This window comes from Malaclemys terrapin, chromosome 12, assembly GCF_027887155.1.
Source record: "Malaclemys terrapin pileata isolate rMalTer1 chromosome 12, rMalTer1.hap1, whole genome shotgun sequence".
Taxonomy (NCBI): Eukaryota; Metazoa; Chordata; order Testudines; family Emydidae; genus Malaclemys; species Malaclemys terrapin.
In genome coordinates this window covers 40,628,592-40,649,444 of record NC_071516.1, presented here as the reverse complement: position 1 = coordinate 40,649,444, position 20,853 = coordinate 40,628,592, and the positions used below count along the sequence as shown (strand labels likewise).

At 41.4% G+C, this 20,853-nt stretch overlaps 1 protein-coding gene across 1 annotated transcript; it reads left to right on the top strand.

Annotated features, from left to right (window-relative positions):
• Positions 1 to 6,494: 6,494 nt before the first annotated feature.
• Positions 6,495 to 7,421, top strand: LOC128846661 (olfactory receptor 5V1-like). Its single transcript, XM_054045904.1, has one exon. The coding sequence runs from the start codon at positions 6,495 to 6,497 to the stop codon at positions 7,419 to 7,421; it is 927 nt and encodes a 308-aa protein (XP_053901879.1).
• The last annotated feature ends 13,432 nt before the right edge of the window (positions 7,422 to 20,853 follow it).

The following is a 20,853-nucleotide window of genomic DNA, read 5'->3' as shown; positions in this document are numbered from 1 at the left end:
CTATACCAAAAACTTATCTTAGTCTATTTCCACCTGTGGAAAAGGAGCGGGAAGTAGCAAGTTAGAATATCTGGGATATCGGAGTCAGGACTACCTGGTTCTATTCTGCCCTCTGAGGCGGGAACAGTGGGTTAGAGTATAGGGACACAGGTAGTCAGGACTTCTGGATTCTATTCTGCCTTCTGAGAAGGGAGCGGGTTTTAGTGGTTCAGGATGGTGCTGGGAATCAGGAGCATGGGTGACATTTGATGACTTTGTAAAGGGAACGGGTTTAGGAGCTGGAGCAGGGGAGTTGAAGCCCCATCACAATTGTAAAGCATTTTCATATCTCTGGATGAAAGCTTTTAATGGGGTTGTTAAGTGTTATTATTAAGTTTGGAGTAATAAAATCAGAGAAAGGATTAAACAATAAACCATTGCGATTAAACTGAACCTTAATTTATAAATATAATATTAGTTGCTGTGTGGCCTTGAACATGTTTCACAAAGTTAGGAAAGATAGGGTCAAATTGAAGTGAGTCCAGAAGAGAGCATCAAAAATGATGAAAGGTTTAGAAAACCTGGTCCTATGAGGAAAGATGAAAGAAATAGGGCATGTTTAGTCTTGAGAAAAGCAGACAGAAGGGGGACCTGATATCAGTCTTCAAGGGTGTTAAGGAGTGTTATAAAGAAGACTAGGTTGACTTGATCCTGCCTCACTGCATGGGGCTGGACTCTATGACCTCTGAAGGTCCCTTCCTGCCCCACATTTCTTTGATTCACCAATGTATATAAGACTAAAATGTTGAAATTTGGGACCAGTCATTCAAATACTTAAACATGTAATCCTAGACTTTCAAAGAGCGTAATGGAGTTAGGCACCAACTCCCGTTGACTTTCAATGAACTCCTTTATGACCCTTTGAAAGTCACAGCCATGAGTAATTGTCTGATTGATTGACTTACTTCCTCTTCTGCCAATGCACATGCATACCTTTACTTGTGTGAGTAAGAGTCTACAGGCCTACAAGTGTTTCAATAGGTACTGAGCTTTGAGGTGCTATCCCTGACAGGAGTGCATATTAATAGTGGGTGAACTGAGCAGTCCCTATTGCCTAACTCCCTCAAAGGCCTACGCTTGGATTTTAAATAAAATCTAAAGGATTTAGGTGCTCTTTTCCCCCACTGAATTTCAGTGGGAGTAAGCCTAATTTAAAAAAAAAGTTCCCAACCTTTTTCTTTGTAGTCATTTCATATCTTTAGATGAAAAATGCTATGGAAGGTGTGGACTGCAAAGTTTACCAAACAGCTAAGTGACATAGCTATGCAGCAAAACCCCTGGTGTAGATGCAACTGTGTGAATCGCATAGCTTATGTCATTCAGGCAGGTGGTGTAGCTATGCAAGCAGAAGTCCTTTTGATGGCATATACTGTGTCTCCACTACGGGTCTTTGCTGGCACACTTATACCAGACAACGGTCTGTAGTGTAGACAAGCCCAAAGTGAAAAAAATATTTATAGTATTTCTTATTTGCCTATACTTATGTCTTATTAACTTGTACTAATTAGTCTATTTCCCTCTGCTCTGTATATTATTTAATATGGTTATATGTATTTCTCTTCTCTGCAAAATGTGTGGGGGATAGTTTGTCTAAAGGATGTTACAACAAAATAAAACTGATTTTATATTATTCTTGACTGATCTATCTATCTATCTATCTATCTATCTACCTATCCCACCTAGAAATAAGGTATACATTTGTAACAGTGAGAGTAATTAATCACTGGAACAATTTACCAAGTATTCTTCATCACTGGCAATTTTTAAATCAGCATTGTTTTGTTTTTGTTCTTATTTTTGTTTTGTAAATGATCTGCTGTACGAAATATTTGGGGTCACATTTTCTGGCCCCCAGGAGGCCAGTCTAGATAATCACAATGGTCTCTTCGGCCTTAGAATCTATAAGTACTTGAATGACCCCTATCACCATGATATCTGACCACTTCACTAATCTTAACAGTTTACCTATAAAACCCCCCATTGTGAGGTAGGGAAACACAAATCTCTCTCTTACCCATGGGAGCTCTATGCCCGAAGCTCAGAGAAGGCAGTGAGGTATTTCTAATGGCATGTGCTTACTTTTATTTGAGAGGCTTCTGGCATTCTGGGGCCCTGATTGGAGCACAGAATTTCCATCCCTGATAGAGGACAAGAGGTCTCAGGGAAACAGAGGCCTACAGATAAGCAGGGGCTGTTTCCCTAAAGCAGTATACAGAGGGTGCATTCCCTCTCTGCTTTACGTGGGCCAGACAGAGAGAGAGCAGTATGAGTGTCCAGTCCCCCTGCTCCAATTACTATTGAATTATTTAACCACAGTGGATTGGCTTCAACAGGCACTGAACTCATCCTATATAAATCCCAGACTCCCAGTGGTTTTCTAGGCACCTAAAAGTAAGGCCTGGTGACACTCAGGGTCCCCATGCTGAAGTCCCTTTGTGAATATCATTCCTGTTCGTATTGTGGGTGCCAGGCAGACAGTGCTGGAACCTGCCTCACTGCAGATGATCCCATGAAGAAGCATAGCACTACTTTGGCCCATCCTGTGTTGGCACAAAAGGATCTGTGGACTCCAGGGGCGTTGAAACTTCATTAAATATAATGGGGGTTGGACCACAGCTATGCTCCCTTTTCCCACAGCAGCACTGGGGCTAGGTATGCATTAGTGGTCCCCTGTTGCAGAGAGTGACAGATCATAGAAACTATTATTCCAGTTTGAAAGGTTTTTCCTACTAATCTAAATCTCCCTTGCTGCAGGAGAACAATTGATCACTGTCCTCTTTATAACAACCCTTATCAGCTCCCTCCTCAGGCTTCTTTTCTCAAGACTAAACATACCCAGATATATTTTTTTAATCCTTTCCTCATAGGTCAAGTTTTTAATGCCTTTCTTCTTTTTTGTTGCTCTCCTCTGGACATTCTCCAATTTGTCCACACCTTTCCTAAAGTGTGGCACCCAGGATTGGACACAATACTCCAGGCTGAGGCCTCACCAGGGCCAAGTAGAATGGAGCAATTTCCTTCCATGTCATACATATGACATTCCTGTTAATACACCAGAGAATGATATTAGCCTTTTTCACAACTGCATCACATTGTTGACTCACATTCCACTTGTGTTTCTCTATCACCCCCAGATCCTTTCAGCATTGCTATCACTTAGCCAGTTACTCCCCTTTTTTTGCAATTGTGCATTTAATTTGTCCTTCCTAAGCGAAGTACTTTGACTTATCTTTGTTGAATTTCATCTTTTTGAATCCAGACCTATTCTCCAAGTTGTTGAGATCGTTTTGAATTCCATTCCTGTACTTCAAAGTTCTTGCAACCCCTCCCAGCTTGGTGTCATCTGCAGACATTAAAAGCACACTCTCCACTCCATTATCCAAATCTTTAATGAAAATATTGAATGGTACCAGACCCAGGACTGACCCTTGCATGACCCCACTAGATACGCCCTCACAATTTCACAGCGAGCCATTCATAACTACTGTTTGAGTACACTCCTTCAACCATTTGTGCACCCACATTATAATAATTTATCTAGACCACATTTTCCTACTTTGTTCATGAGAGTGTCATATGCAACAGTTTTAAAAGGCTTACTAAAATCAAGATGTATCTTGTGTACTGCTTACCCCCATCCACCAACCCAGTAACTCTGTCAAGGAAGGAGGTTAGGTTGGTCAGGCATGATTTGTTCTTGGTCATGCTGGCTATTCCTTATAAATGCCATTTCACTGTGTATTTCCTCTAGTGCACAAGGATTCATTATGCTTGCTTCAGATGCAAAGTCTATAGAAATGGCCAAAATGTGATATAATGGTCCATGTTATGTCTCCCTTCACAAGCCAGACCCAGAAGAAAATAAGGGACCTACTAGTAGATAAAGGAGACCTACTTTCATTCAAGAAGTAGAGGCCAGCTATTGCAGGCTGGGATTTTCAAAGGAGACTAAGGGAGTTCCAAGGCCCTTGAAAATCAAGGACCAAGGTTTATAGTCTTCCTTTCTCATTACAGAGCCAGTCCCATGGCTTTTTCTGGAAGCTGAGCAAATATTTTTGGTTCAGTGTCTGAGACAAAAATCTGTTTTAAAAAATGGTTTGTTTCATTTGGGTGGTGGTGATTTGTTTGCCCATCAAAGACAACAGCACTAACTAACTAACTAACTAACTAACTAACTAACTAACTAACTAAATAGAATTGCTGGAGTAGAATTAAACATTTTGAATGTTTATTCAAATTGACATCATCAACATGAAAATGTTGTTTCATAAGGAAAAATGCCCATTAAAAATGAAGTTTCATTTCCAAAATATCACAATGAACTGTTTAATATTCCCCGACCCCCCAAAATTCTGCTATTTTCTGGTCCAAAATAATATGCCAAATTTGACCTCAAGTTCCCCCCTCCAAATGGCCCGCAAAATGCATTTTTCACTAAATGAGAATTGATTGGGTCTTGGGCTTATTGCTGGGGATGATTTTGCTTTCAGCTTCTCCTCCCTCCCTGTGCCCAGGATCATGGTTGAAAAACATGTTGCAGTAGAGAATTTCCCAGTGGATGCGAACATATCTAGCTACATAAATATATAAGGAAGTAATAGCCACACAGCACCTTACGAGTCCTGCTGAGTTCAGAACACTGCTGCTTTCTGTCACCGATGAGTGGAGTAGGTTGCAGTTTGTTTTTTCTGCAGACATATTCAACATTTAATCAAAAATGAAAACCTGAAATATGATATTTTTAGCCAAATCCTTAAAAATATCAGCCGAAAAGTGTCCAGAACTGAATATTTTTTGGCTGAAAACCATAGGCGTAGTTTGACTTCTATATTTGGGGAGGCAGCTCCAATCGGGCCAACGAGGCTGCACATGGGTCGGGGGGAGGGCAAATTGCATGCCTGCCTGAGGTTTACAGTTTGGGGAGGCAATGCCCACCTACCTCCCTCAATTATGCCCATGCTGAAACTTACCACATAAGGAGATATTTTCAGCCAAAAACTGGCAAAAAGAGAAAACATTTTTCCTAGGGAACAGCTGGTAATTTGTATGCCCCCACTGTCACCTTGCAATGAAAAGTCAAATACAATTAGAGGAAAGTAAATACTTCCTGTGAACATTTTCATTGTTTTTTAAAACCCAATTTTCCATTATAGATAGATAGATAGATAGATAGATAGATAGATAGATAGATATTCAATGAAAAGTTTTCAGCCAGCCCTACCTATAGCATGCTGCTAAGTCTAATGGTGTTTGCGACAGAGGAAAGTAATGTAATAGAGCAGAATCCGAACTCATGTAAATCAATCTAGACCCATAGCTAGTGTAAATGCAGCCACACTGATTTACATCAGCTAAGAATCTGGCTCCATTTGTGAGTCTGTTGGTTTTCTGATGTACATTTATCTACTTGAATAGGATGGTATGTGTGTATTTTTTGGGGTATGTCTATTTGAGTCTCTCTGTATGGGGAATGTGTTTGAGTGGGATTTTTTTTCTCTGTCTGAAAGTATTCACATGAGAATGTGGGTTTTGTGTATATGTCACTCTGTAGGTTTGTTTGTGTGTGTTCCATAGTTAAGTATTTTGTGTGGGTCGATGTGTGAGTGTATGAGTATAATGGACTAAATTCTGTCCTCAACTGCAGTAGAGTATCTTCTTTATTTGGTTCAGTGTAAATGAAAATTTCTATGCAACTTAAACAGAATGTTGTGAAGTGACCAGTTGCACAACAAACAAAAGCACAATCAAGCTGCACTCCTTGTAAACAGACACATGGCAAGTACACACATTCTCAAACCAAACGCAATCCTGCATACACCTTACACAACAGACATAGCACCCACATTGATTATACTCACAATCACACAAAAACTTACAAACACTCAAACCCAACTCTAAGACACGCGATATACTGCACTTTTTATCTAATCTATCTATCTATCTATCTATCTATCTATCTATCTATCTTAGTAAATTGCCCTTTCTTTCCTTCTGTCTCTACATAGTTACTAGTGTCCTGATATAAAGCCCACTGGATCCTGTGCAAAGATTCTGATTGAGTTGGATATAGACAGTAGACAGCAGTGTATCCTAATGAATGGGATCTGGACCTGCTGTGTGACCTTGACTATGTCACTTCATCTCCATGTGCCTTGTTTTCCCCATTGATAAAATGGGGATAACATCTCCTATCTCTTTTGTAATTTCATTTGTGAGGATGGAGGAAAAGAACTGTATAGGGTCCAGGTATTAATATGCAACATTCATCACCAGTGGCCTCATATATTACAAAGAGGTTATACCCAAAAATCATTTCTGTGGTATGTTAGTATTTTCAAATAGAACATTCACACATCATATCTTTTCTCGATTACAAGATTACACTCAAAATTGTATTTACACTCCTTGTAACATTCTCCTCTTACAATGGCAGGAACACAATTGAATGTTGAAACATGGATAGGAGAAATCAAACTGCATTGAAGGAGTTCATCATTCTGGGATTTTCTAGCCTCCAGGAGGTGCGGCTCCTACTGTTCAGTGGATTTTTGATCACATATCTCTTCACCCTACTTGGGAACACCTTCATCATCATCCTTGCCTTGGTGGACCAGCGACTCCACACTCCCATGTATTTCTTCATTGGGAACCTGTCCTTTCTGGACATCTGTTATACCACCACTACTATTCCTCAGCTACTGATCCATCTCCTCTCAGAGAGGAGCAACATCTCCTACATGGGCTGTGTTCTGCAACTTTTCTTCTTTTTCTCCTTCGTGGGCACAGAATGCCTCCTCCTTGCAGTGATGGCCTTTGACCGCTATGTTGCCATTTGCAATACACTGCATTACACTCTGATCATCAACAAAAGCATTTGCCTCCAATTGTCAGCTGCTTCCTGGGTAAGTGGATTCCTTAACTCTGCAATACACACAGTCTTTGCCTTCAAGTTACCCTTCTGTGGGGAAAACCGTATTGATTATTTCTTCTGTGATATCCCACCGCTGCTTGAGCTGTCATGTGGGGACACCTCCCTCAACAAACTCCTGATCATATTCATTGGTCTGTTTATAGCCTGGACACCCTTTGCCTGCATCCTTCTATCATACACTTACATCATCTCGACCATACTGAAAATGCCTTCTTCCCAGAGAAAGAGGAAGGCATACTCCACGTGTTCATCCCATCTGACTGTCGTCCTTCTGTACTATGGCAGTTGTATCTTCACTTACCTGAGACCCAGTTCAAGTTACTCACTGGGTAGCACCAGACTGATCTCACTATTATATAGCATCTTAACACCAATGTTAAACCCCATCATTTATACCCTGCGAAACAAGGATGTGAAAGAAGCTTTGAAAAATTTGATCCTTAGGATGTGAATAAATGTTATACTCCTCTTCTTTAGCTTCTTCTTCTTCTTTTGTTGGTGTTTCATTTTCTTCTTTTTCTTCCTTTTCATCATATTCTTAATCATCATCTTTTTGTTTTCTTTCTCAGATTTTCTTTTACTGATGCTGTTTCTTGTCATTATCATTGTCATCTTCTTAACTATTTGAACATAAAAACAAAAGAATGGCATAGTGGGTCAGATCAATGATACATCTAGTTCAATACCCCGTCATCCAACAGTGGCCAATGCCTGATGCTTCAAAGGGAATGAACAGCACAGAGCAATTATCCAGTAATCCATCCTCTGTTGTCCAATCCCAGCATCTGGCACTCATAGGCTAGGGACACCCAGAGCATGGGGTGGCATCCAGACCATCTTGGCTAAAAGCCATTAATGGACATATCCTCCAAGAAAATTTTTCATGATCATCTTTTTCATCATTATTTTCCTTCTTCTTCTCCTTCTTCTCCTTCTTCATCTTCCAAATATTTGAAAACTACTTATGGTGTTAACCCACAAACAGCAATGAATCAATTCTCATTCATTTTGGAATGTGATAATATATCTGTTTTTGTATTATTTCTTTTTCATTACTTAGTTCCTCTTTTCTGTACAGAAGTATGGCAAATTCCAAGGAACGGAGAGTGCACAGAAGACACAAAGTCATTATAGCTAAGCTTGGGAGGGTTAGATTTTTTTGTAAATGTCAATTGCACAGTACATACACAAACCAACAACAAATATTTTAATTGCTAATTGAAATTTACAGAAAGACAAAGCCAGAAAAATGCTGCTTGATAACTTATTAGAGATTGGTTTAAGGATATTTACTTTGTATGTTTTGGTATGTGAACTGAAAATTTGTGTTTTAACTGTTTTAAAGCTTTAAGTTTTTGAAATCAATGTCCATTATCAATAAATAATTGTCATCCGTCCTGCCCTGTGGTCTGATTCACCCATAATTTCCTGCCACTGTGAAACTTTAATTTAATAAAAATATAAAAACTGCTTATAATCTATAGCTATATTATCTGTCCCAATTGTAGAAAAATAAAATTGAATTCTGCCAAGCCTAATTGTAAGATATTTGCAAAACTGTTCAGGAGTTTTAGGGAAATGTGAATATAAATCACCTAGGCAGCTCTGAAAATATCAGCAAACATATATCTTGACTTTAGCAAAGCTTTTGATATGGTCTCCCACAGTATTCTTGCCAGTAAGTTAAAAAAGTATGGATTGGATGAATGGACAATAAGGTGGATAGAAAGCAGGCTAGATTGTCAGGCTCAATGGGTAGTGATCAACGGCTTGATGTCTAGTTGGCAGCCAGTATCAAGAGGAGTGCCCCAGGGGTTGGTCCTGGGGCAGGTTTTATCCAACATCTTTATTAATGATCTGGATGATGGGATGGATTGCACACTCAGCAAGTTCGCAGATGACACTAACTTGCGGGGAGAGGTAGATATATTTAAGGGTAGGGATAGGGTCCAGAGTGACCTAGACAAATTGGAGGATTGGGCCAAAAGAAATCTGATGAGGTTCAACCAGGACAAGTGCAGAGTCCTGCACTTAGGATGGAAGAATCCCATGCACCCCTACAGGCTGGGGATTGACTGGCTAAGCAGCAGCTTTGCAGAAAAGGACCTGGGGATTACAGTGGATGAGAAGCTGGATATGAGTCAGCAGTGTGCCCTTGTTGCCAAGAAGGCTAATGGCATATTGGGCTGCATTAGTAGGAGCACTGCCAGCAGATTGAGGGAAGTGATTATGCCCCTCTATTCGGCACTGGTTGAGGCCACATCTGAAGTATTGTGTCCAGTTTTGGTCCTCCAACTACAGAAAGGATGTAGACAAATTGGACAGAGTCCAGCAGAGGGCAAAAAAGATGATCAGGGGGCTGGGGCACATGATTTACAAGGAGAGGCTGAGGGACCTGGGCTTGTTTAGTCGGCAGAAAAGAAGATTGAGGGGAGATTTGATAGCAGCCTTCAACTACCTGAAAGGGGTTTCCAAAGAGGATGGAGCTTGGCTGTTCTCAGTGGTGGAAGATGACAGAACAAGGAGCAATGGTCTCAAGTTGCAGTGGGGGAGGTCTAGATTGATATTAGGAAACACTATTTCACTAGGAGGGTGGTGAATCACTAGAATGGGTTCCCTAGGGAGGTGGTGGAATCTCCATCCTTAGAGGTTTTTAAGTCCCAACTTGACAAAGCACTGGCTGGGATGATTTACTTGGTGTTGGTCCTGCTTTAAGCAGAGGGATGGACGAGATGACCTCCTGAGGTCTCCTCCAATCCTAATCTTCTAGAATTCTATGATTTCCATAATGAATTGAATTTCTTCCTGTGTTCGCAGACAGCCTGAAAAAATAACTCAGAATGAAATGTTAATCGCCTTTATTAATTTAAATGGGATATTAACTCTGAAACTTAATGAGGACAGTCCCACTGCCAGCATAGTTAGTTATTTATTGTTGATATATTTGCAGACACACCTGTCATTCAGCTTATTTCAAAATGTTTCCCATACTATCCCACATGTCCAAATTATTGTCTTTTAAAGAGTTGTTGTAAGTCCAATTCTCTTTGTGGCAATATTTGAGGTGATTTTGACAAAAAATCAGATGAAAATTTTCTGCTAACTGTACTTATAATTTACATTATCTAACGTAATGGTGAATAATCCTTTTAATTGAATCAATGCCCCAAACTTTCTTTTTAAACTAGATAGCTACTGTTTAGATAGATAGATAGATAGATAGATAGATAGATAGATAGATATCGTGGTCAAGGAAATTGAAAGGCACCTAATTGAAAATGTCCTAATATCTATATCTATATCTATATCTATCTATTGATCGATCCATCAGTAGATAGCAAGATATTAGGACATTTTCAGTTAGATGCCTTTCAGTTTTATTTACTAGTCTATTTTATTTCTTTTAAGAGAAAGAGGAAGTAAGGGGACCTCAATAAATCTTTTCTATCCCATTCCTTATTTTGTATACCAGGCTCTACCTGCAGAAGCATTAAGCAGCCACTTCCTATTATGTGGTCTCCTACAACTCTTTAAGAGTAGGTTAGATAAATATCTATCAGGGATGGTCTAGACAGTATTTGGTCCTGCCATGCGGGGAGGGGACTGGACTCGATGACCTCTCGAGGTCCCTTCCAGTCCTAGAAGCTATGAATCTATGAATCTATTTATGCTTAACAAACTGTCCCAACTTGAATTTAGCTGTACTATTATGAACACCTTCCCCACACCTGAAGAAGAGCTCTGTGAAACTCAAAAGTGGTTCTTTCCACCATTAGAATTTGGTCCAATAAAAGATACTACCTCACCCACCATGTTGATCTGTCATATCCCCTCTTCTCCTCCCTAAACTAAATATTTCCAATCTGTTTATGTCACTAATCAGTTTTTGATGCTCATCCCTGAAAGCCATGCTATCTCCTTTTCTGGAGGGTCCCCAGAAATGAATATAGAATTCCCATCGATTTATGTTTATATCAGTCCGCATCCCATTCTTTAGGCATCCTAAAATTTTGTCTGCTTTTATGAATACTGACATTGTGCTCCCCCCACCCAGGCAAGCTTGACTGTGTGATAGATGGTCACCTTATACCAAAGATCAGAAAAATATGCCAGTTACTCCCAATCCCAAAGGATGAATCACTTACCCCAGGTCAATTATACTGCAGATCTCAAACCAAATATAATGCCTGTAGCCAATCCTGTAATAAACTAACTATAGATTTATTAACTAGGAAAAATTAATAGGGGAGTTATTGACAAAGTTAAAGCAGATAAATATGCACACACAAATGAGTTACAGTTTTAGGTTTTGCATTGTGATAGATCTGCTGAAATATGCAAACTCTATTTGTCTGTTAGGGCTAATACAGGTTAATCCTGGGAATCTTTTTGCCTATGCTTGCTAGTTCTTGCCCTTTCAGAGCCCAAGCCACATAAAAGATCCCAATTTCTTAATGTCAGACAGTTTTATTTCCTTTCCCCCGAATTCAAGCTGATGAGATGAGCACTTCTACATGTCTCCCTCTTCCAGGACATACAGGGAACAATCAACAACATGCTTGTTCTATGATTATTCACAATGGCCCATTTGGTTTCCATAGGCCTTCCTGATGGGCAGGAGATAAGCCCACCTGGGGCACACTAGTATTTCACACTTAGTAATTTCTCTTTCCTGACTGGGTCTACAGCTTCAGAGCAAACCTTTTTACAGTTCCAGAGCAAACACTTAGATATTACCTTATAGCATGGGATACAAATGCTATCAGTTTAGTGCATGCAGCAATTTACAAGCATTTCATAAATTCTAAACACTGAACACATTCTTATAATATTAACATCTATTATAGCAGTGCTAACACACAGGTGAGCCAGACTGGTTTCCAGCTATGCATTTGTCAGTGTTCAGTGAGGCCTAGGGGTCCTGGCATGAGCTGGCATCTGGTCTGCTGGCATCACAGGGTGTTCTTGGTGATTTCTGTGTATTAGTCCTTCACCAAGGTTTCACGAGTAGGACAGCACATTAGGCTGCCCTCAAGCAAGTTTAGACATGTGCTCATCACATAATAGGAAATGATGTTCACAACTTGACACAGGCATACCCACTCTGGCACAACTCTTTTGCCATTGCAGGTGTATGGAATATTCCTTGTGGTGACTTTAGTTTAGAGAGGCCCACAATTGACTGATGTATCACAGTCAAGTCCACAGAATCATACTCAAGGGGCCTATCCCTTCCCTGATTTCTGATAAGTGGTTGCTAGGATTGAGGGGCCCAGAGATGAATGCAGAAGCCCAGTTGGGTTCTCTTCAGAGCTGGATGTAGAGGGATTGAGCCATCCCTGCTCTGATAATGAGCTGCCATGAAATTAGTTATCTGAGATGCAGAGCATCCTCCATCCCTATCACTTTTAATGTGAACAAAGGATGCTGAGCTTCTGGTAGAAATCTGGCATCATCTGGCAGGAACTAGCCCATTTGGGTGCACTCTCCCATCCCTGATCCAGGTAACGAGGGGCTTTTCAAAACATGGCAGCCAATCTGCTGCTGGTGGGTTCCTCTGACTCTCTTCCTCTGCTGGAACAAACTGTGGTACACTGGGATTTTCAAAGGAGCCTAAGGATGTCAGCCACACAACTCATTGTATTTTGAGCATCTAATTCCCCTATGTTCCTTTGTAAAGCCCAGGTATACAGATAAATCATTAGAGGTGGTGCTGATAGTGATGCCTATAGTAGGGTTTACCCAATAATTTCCATTATAAAACCCTGTTTTCAGTTGCTTATAACTTTGCCAAATGAATTCTGTCAACCCTGCTATCATGGTCAGAGATGACTCCCTTCCTGCAGCTTTAAGGCACAACTAAATTCTCTGGTCTCCAATTCTCACTTAATTAATTTTTTTGTAAAGCACCTCACACTATTATATCTACCTGTCATAATTTATTCACATGGCACGGGGAACAGGCAAGTCCTATTGACTCCATAAAGCATCTGTGCTTCTTCCTGAGAGAGAGGAACAAGTCAAAGTGGAATGTGGGAAAGTGGTGATACGCTATTGAAGCTCAATTAGCTGTGGAGGTATGTTGACCTCAGAGAGTTCTTGGTCCTCTGATTTCCAGAGAAATCTAGACTAGATTGTAGGAGGAAGTTAATATTAATAATGTGTGATTCTTATGGTAGGTCATTCTCTAATTCTCTGCTAAAGTAAACAAGAGTCTGATGTCTCTGATCACACCACATCCATACACCAGTCTCCACCCCAAATCCCACGGTCTATCCCAAATCCAATACGTGTGTTAAGTTTCTGCTGAAATGACCTACAGTGACACAGTAAATTATGGGCATGGATGAGTCAAATGGTCAAAATAGAATTTGAAAATTAAGTTGCTCGAATAGAGATTTGTAGATGGGGTTTTCAAAGGACCCCAAAGGATTAAGGCACATAACTACATCACTTCTATTGGACATTGTGCAAAGTTAGCTGGATGTCTAACTCCATCAGGCCTCTTTGAAAATCCCCATCTCAGTCCCTATCATTGGGTAAAACAATTTTGAAAATCCTCCCAATTGGGTCATCAGTAGGCTTCAGAATCATCACACTAACTGATAAGTAATGGAGCCAACATTAATCCCTGGTATAAATCCATTGATTTAAATGATATTAGAACAGACATTTCTCTCTGGGGATTCCAAGTGATGCCTAAGAATTTTAGATGCTCAAATCCTCTTTCCACTCACAGCTCTACAGAATGCTTTACCAGGGTGATATATGGAGAATTTAATTCCCACCGCTAGAATTTAAATGCTTATTTCTGTAGAAATTGTCAGAGCCATCAGAACAGTGACCATGATCTACACCCCACTCCAGAGAGCTGCAGTCTGGCTTTGGATGTCAGTTGATATAGAAATGTACATCAACATGAACTCCATTATTTCCAAATATAATTTACATCAAGATTACACAATACAGTTACATGTATTCAGAGGTGAAAGTAAGCCAGTCCAGTCTGGTCTGGTGTACTGGCAAGAGTCAGTATGTTGTACCGGACCGACTTTCCCAGGCTGTGATTTAAAGGTCCTGGGGCTCCTGGCAGCGGCTGGAGCCCCAGGCCCTTTAAATTGCCACCAGAGCCCCGCTACTGGACCCCCCGGGTAGCAGAGGCGGCTGGGAGCCTGGCCCACGGGCCTTTTAAATCACCACTTGAGACCCCGACAACCACTGCTACCTCGAGACTTCGGCAGTGGGGCTTGGTGCTCTGGCAGAGATTTAAATGGCCTGGGACTCCACTGCAGTAGCCCTTTAAATCACCACCGGATCCCCGCCACCGCTACCCCAGGGCTCCGACAGTGATTTAAAGGGCCAGGGACAGTAGCAGTGGCCGGAGCCCTGGGCCCTTTAAATCACTGCCTGAGCCCCGCTGCCGGAGCCCTGGGGAAGCAGCGGTGGGCCTCAGGCAGCGATTTAAAATGCCCAGGGCTCCGGACGCCACTACCGCAGCAGAGCCCCAGGCACCTTAAATATCTGACAGAGCCTCGAGCCCCAGGATAGTGGTGGCAGTCGGGAGCCCCTGGGGCTCTGTTGGTGATTTAAAGGGCCCGGGGCTCCGCTGCCGGGAGCCCTGGCCCCTTTAAATCTCTGCCGGAGCCCCCGGCCACCGCTGCTACCCTGGGGCTCCGGCAGCAGAACTTGGACAGTGATTTAAAGGGCTGGGACTCCACCACAGTAGCAGTGGCCGGAGCCCAGGGCCCTTTAAATGGCCCCCAAGCCCCGGGGGTCCCAGCTGCCTCCACAGCTGGTAGCTCCGATGGTGACTTAAAGGGCCCGGGTCTCCCAGCCGCCACTACTGCAGCCAGAGCCCCACCTCTTCCAGTTGAGGCCACACCCCTTCCAGCTGAGGCCCCAACCCCCTGCTCAGGACTCCAGCGTACTGGTAAGTCCTTTAAGTTACTTTAACCCCTGCATGTATTTCCCCAGAGAATAAAGAGAGGAAATTTCCCTCCCATCCCCTCCCCCTAACTTCACCCAAAGCAGTGTCATCCCAGAAAAAACAGCAGATGCTCTGAGCATATGTTTTCAAGAGTCCTTTTAAAGTAAAATATATTTAAGTTCTCCTTCAAGGTCCTCATTGTTAGAAAAGCAGGGCCAACACCATTTATTTGAACTGGCAGGTGAGAAACATTTCACATATGGCTGTTGCTATTATAATAATTCTGAATTTTCATTCTTAAATGTATGTTTTGAATCTCCCTCATCTATCTATCTATCTATCTGATAGACACCAGATGAGTACAATAATATATTTTATTGGTCTGATTTCTACTGGTGGAAGAGGTAAGCATTCCAGTTTCACCAAACAAATGGATCCCAATATCAAGTGGACTGTGGTACTTTGCATGGTGGAAATATAAGGCAGTTAAAGAAATAACTGTTTAGTGACTCGTAGGACTCAGAATTAGAACGCCTGGGTTCTATTCTCGACTTTTTGAGCTGAATAGGTCTATTAGTTAGAGAAGCAGAGGTTGGAAGTTAGCACTGGTTTCTATTCTAAGTTTTGGGTACTGTATATTGGATTATCACATGGGGATTGGAGATAGGTTGTGGGGGTGAGGTATAGCTCAGTGGTTTGTGCATTGGCCTACTAAACCCAGGGCTGTGAGTTCAGTCTTGAGGTGACCATTTAGGGATCTAGGGCAAAAATCTGTCTGGGGTCCTGCTTTAAGTAGGGGGTTGGACTAAATGACCTCCTGAGGTCCTTTCTGACCCTGATATTCTATGATTCTGTTGCAGTTTCTGGGAAGGAGTATGGTGTAGTGGTTAGAGCAGTGAGCTCTAGGAGTCAGGAGCATTCTTCAGCAATGGGAATTGTGTGTGCTCTAGCAGTGAGGTTCCTGAGGTCTGGTACAAGCTCCAGAAGGTAAACAGGTCATAGGGGTTAGATCAAGGTCAGGGAGTCAGGATATCTAGTTTCTATTACTGGCTCAGGGAAGGAAAGGGGATCTAATGGATAGAGAGGGTTAGTAGGAAGAAACTGTAAACTCCTGGTTACTGACCAAACTGAAATGTGCAGTCTTGAATCATAGAATATTAGGGTTGGAAGAGACCCCTTGCTCAAAGCAGAGCCAGTCCCCAACTAAATCATCCCAGCCAGGGCTTTGTCAAGCCTGATCTTAAAAACCCCTAAGGAAGGAGATTCCACCACCTCCCTAGGTAACCCATTCCAGTTCTTCACCACCCTCCTAGTGAAGAAGTTTTTCCTAATATCCAACCTCAACCTAAACCTCCCCTTATAGTGGATCACAAACTGAATGTGAGTCAAGAATGTGATGCAGTTGCAAAAAAGGTTAACATCATTCTGGGGTATATTAACAGGAGTGTCACATGTATGACATGAAAGGCAATTGCCCCACTCTACATGGCCCTAGTGAGGTCTCAGTTCTGGGCACCACACTTTAGGAAAGACGTGGACAAATTGGAGAGAGTCCGGAGGAGAGCAACACAAATGGTGAAAGAGTTAGAAAACCTGACCTATGAAGAAGCTTTAAAAAAACCTGGGTATTTTTATTCTTGAGAAAAGAAGACTGAGGAGGAACTGATAAGGGTTGTTATAAAGGGAACAGTGATCAATTGTTTTTCATGTCCACTGAAGGTATAAAAAGAAGTAATGGGCTTAATATGCAGCAAGGGAGATTTAGGTTTCTATCTGTAATAATAATTAAGCTCTGGAATAGGCTTCCATGGGAGGTTGTGGAAGCCCCATAACTGAAGGATTTTAAGAACAGGGTAGACAAACATCTGTCAAGGATGGGTCCAGGTTTACCTGGTCCTGCCTCAGGACAGACATCAGGACTTCTTCACAGGCCTTCCACCTCTACATTTCTATATTCTGTTACCCTCTTCAACAAGGGACCAGTAATGCATACCAGTCCTAGTGCTGCTGTGGGGAAAGGGAATATAGGTGTGGTCCAACCACCCCCTACATCTAATGGAGTTTTAATGATGCTGGAGTCCACAGATACTTGTGTGCGAACACAGGACGGGCCAAAATAGGTGCCATGCTTCTTCATGGCATCACCTGCAGTGAAGCAGCATCCAGGACTGTCTGCTTAGTACTCACCATAAGAACTATGGACTATATTCACAAAGGGACTTAGGCATGGAGATGTTGAGTGTTACCAGGCCTGACTTTTAGGTGCCTAGGAAACCATTGGGAGTCTGGGATTTATATAGGCTGAGTTCAGTGCCCAGGCTCCATATGCAATAAATGGGGAGAGGTGGGCACCTCCGAATGGGATTAATCAAACCCAACACACTGGTCTTGGAGCCCACTAATGTGGCCAGTGGGATATGGCAAAGAGAGGGGTGTGTGCTAAGCCCTAATTTGTTTTGTTGTTTGGCAAGAAGGGAGAAGATGGTGCTCCATTATAATTTTTGCCTAGTGGTTAGGTTACTCACCTGGATATGGAAGAACTACATGCACCGTAAGGTCAGAAAGGAATTGAACAGGGCTCTGCCACTTCTCAAACATCTGCCCTAACCAGTGGGCTGTAGGATATTCTGAGTGGGGGCCTCCCTCAATCTATCCTGCTGAAACCGTTCCACTGTAGGTAAATAATTAAATAGTCATTGGAGCAGGAGGACTGGACACTGGGTCTCCCAAGTAAGTGCGTTAACCACCAGGCTACAGAGTCATTCTTATACTTGTTCTCTCTCTGTCTGGTGCACCCTCTGTATACAGCTCTAGGGAAATGGCACCTGCTCTGCTGTAGGCCTCTCTTTCCATGAGATGTCTTCTCCCATGGCAGGGATGGCATAGCCCCACTTTGTACACGTAAGAAACCCTTGGCCTCCTGGATATTCTGTGCTGAAATTAGGGCCCCAAAAATCCAGAAGTCTGTCAAATAAAAGTAGGCACATGTCCATTAAAAAACCTCACTGCCTTTTCTGAGCCTTCTGCATCAAAGGGAGATACAAGTATTTCCCTACATCACAATGTTGGTTTTGCAGCTAAACTATTAATACTAGTGAGATGCTCAGTTATCATAGTGATGGGAGTCCTACAATTAGCTATACATTCATAGATTCTCAAGCCAGAAGGGACTACTGTTATGATCTAGACTGTCCTCCTGTAGAACACAGCCAATAATTCCTACAGCAGATCATTTAGAGAAAAAAAATGTCTAATCTCAATTTGAAAGGTGATGCAGAATCCAACACAATCATTGGTAAATAGTTCCAGTGGTTAATTACTCTCACTGTTAAAAATTTACACTTTATTTCTAGGTAAGAGAGAGAGAATAATAATAAGAATAATATAAAATCAGCTTTACTTTGTGTAACACTCTTTTAAACAAACTATACCCCACATATTTTGCAGAGCAGAAAAATACATATAACAGGATTAAATATTATATAAAAGCAGATGGAAATGGACTAATTAGTGTAAGTTTATAAGAAATAAATATCAGCTAATAAGAAATACTATACGTAAATCTTTTTTTTTTAATTTGGGCTTCTCTACACTATAGACCCTTGGCTAGTATAGGTGTTCCAGCAGAGCCCCCTAGTGGAGACACAGAATCTGTGAGCAAAAAGAATTCTGCTGACATAGCTACGCTGTCAGACACACTCTTCCATCAGCATTGTTGCTTCTACACCAAGGGTTTTGCTGGCATAGCTATGTCATTTAGGTGGTGTGACTGTTTTCACGCTCCTGGCCAATATAGCTCTTTGGTAAATTTTGCAGCCCATGCCTTCCATAGTATTTTTCATCTTAATATATTAAATGACTTTACAAACAAAAATTTTGGGAACTTTTTTTAATTAGGCTATCTCCCAATGAATTTCAATAGGAGATGGGCACCTAAAGCCTTTAGACTCTGATTAAAATCCAAGGCTCAGCTTTTGAGGGAGTTAGGCAACAGGGAATGTTCAGTTCACCCACTATTGACACGCACCCCCATCAGGGACAGAGCATCAAAGTTCAGTAAAACTGAAACACCTCTGAGGAATTTACAGGCCTTGAGACTCTTCCTCACATGAGTAAAGGTGTTCATGTGCATTGGCAGGAGAAGAGAGGATGTAAGTCGATTAATCAGACAATTACATATGGCTGTGATCTTCAAAGAGGCAGAAACGAGATCACTAAAAGTCAATGGAAGTTGGGTGCCTAACTCCCTGAGGCTCTTTTGAAAATCTGGGACCACATCCTTAGTATTTGAAGGACTGGCCCCAAATTTTAATGTTTTAGTCTTATATACATATCAGCGAATGATAGAAATGTCAGTCTGGAAGGGATCTTGAGAGGTCATCTCGTCTAGTCCCCTGCAGTGAATCACGACCAAGTCAAGCAAGACCAGCCATGACAGGTGTTTGTCCACTTGTTCCTGAAAACCTCCAATGATGAGGATTCAACAAACCTGGTCCAGAGCTTAACTATCATTAGAGTTATTTTTTTCCAAAAGTCTAGCTTAAATCTACCTTGTTGCAGATGAAGCCCATTACTCCTTGTCTACCTTCAGTGGACATGAACATGATTGATTCCCATTCTCTTTATAACAGTCCTTACCATATGTGAAGACTGTTATCAAGTCCTCCTTTTATCTTCTTTCCTCAAGACTAAACATGGCTCATTTCATTCACCTTTCCCGATAGGTCAGGTTCTCTAAACCTTTGATCATTTTTGTTGCCCTCTTCTGGACGCTCTTCATTTTGTCCACATCTTTCCTAGGTATGGGAAACATTAATTAGATAATTAAATAGAATTAAAAATTAATTAATAGTTAAACAGAAATTAAAAGATTTCAGTGCAAAAATGTGAAATTGCTGCAAGCTGCATGGAAACTTTTTAAAGACTCCATAATAGAGGCTCAACTTAAATGTATACCCCAAATTAAAAAAAAACATAGTAAGAAAATCAAAAAAGTGCCACCATGGCTAAACAACAAAGTAAAAGAAGGAGTGAAAGGCAAAAAGGCATCCTTTAAAAGGTGGAAGTTAAATCCTAGTGTGGAAAATAGAAAGGAGCATAAACTCTAGCAAATGAAGTGTAAAAATATAATTAGGAAGGTCAAAAAAGAACGTGAAGAACAGCTAGCCATAGACTCAAAAAGTAATAGCAAAATTTGTTTTGAATACATCAGAAGCAGGAAGCCTGCTAAACAACCAGTGGAGCCACTGGATGATCAAGAGGCTAAAGGAGCACTGAAGAATGATAAGGCCTTTGTGGAGAAACGAAATAAATTATTTGCATCGGTCTTCACAGATGAGGATGTGAGGGAGATTCTCAAACCTGAACCATTCTTTTTAGGTGACAAATCTGAGGAACTCTCCCAGATTGAGGTGTCATTAGAGGAGGTTTGGGAACAAATTGATAAACTAAACAGTAATAAGTCACCAGGACCAAATCATATTCACCCAAGAGTTCTTAAGGAACTCAAATGTGAAATTGCAGAACTACTAACTGTAGTATATAACCTATCATTTAAATCAGCCTCTGTACCAAATGACTGGAGGATAGCGATTATGATGCCAATTTTTAAAAAGGGTGCCGGAGGGGATCTTGGCAATTACAGACCAATAAACCTGACTTCAGTATTGGGAAAACTGGTTGAAACTATAGTAAAGAACAGAATTCTCAGACACATAGATGAACATAATTTGCTGGGGAAGAGACAACATGGTTTTTGTAAAGGGAAATCATGTCTCACTCATCTACCTGAATTCTTTGAGGGGGGTCAACAAGCATGTGGACAAGGGGGATCCAGTGGATTTCCAGAAAGCCTTTGGCAAGGTCCCTCACCAAAGACTCTTAAGCAAAGTAAACTATCATGGGATAAGAGGGAAGGTCCTCTCGTGGATTAATAGCTGATTAAAGGATAGGAAAC

Excerpts from the sequence above, each read along its gene's own strand:
- LOC128846661 (XM_054045904.1), top strand. The coding sequence starts at position 6,495 with ATGGATAGGAGAAATCAAACTGCATTGAAGGAGTTCATCATTCTGGGA.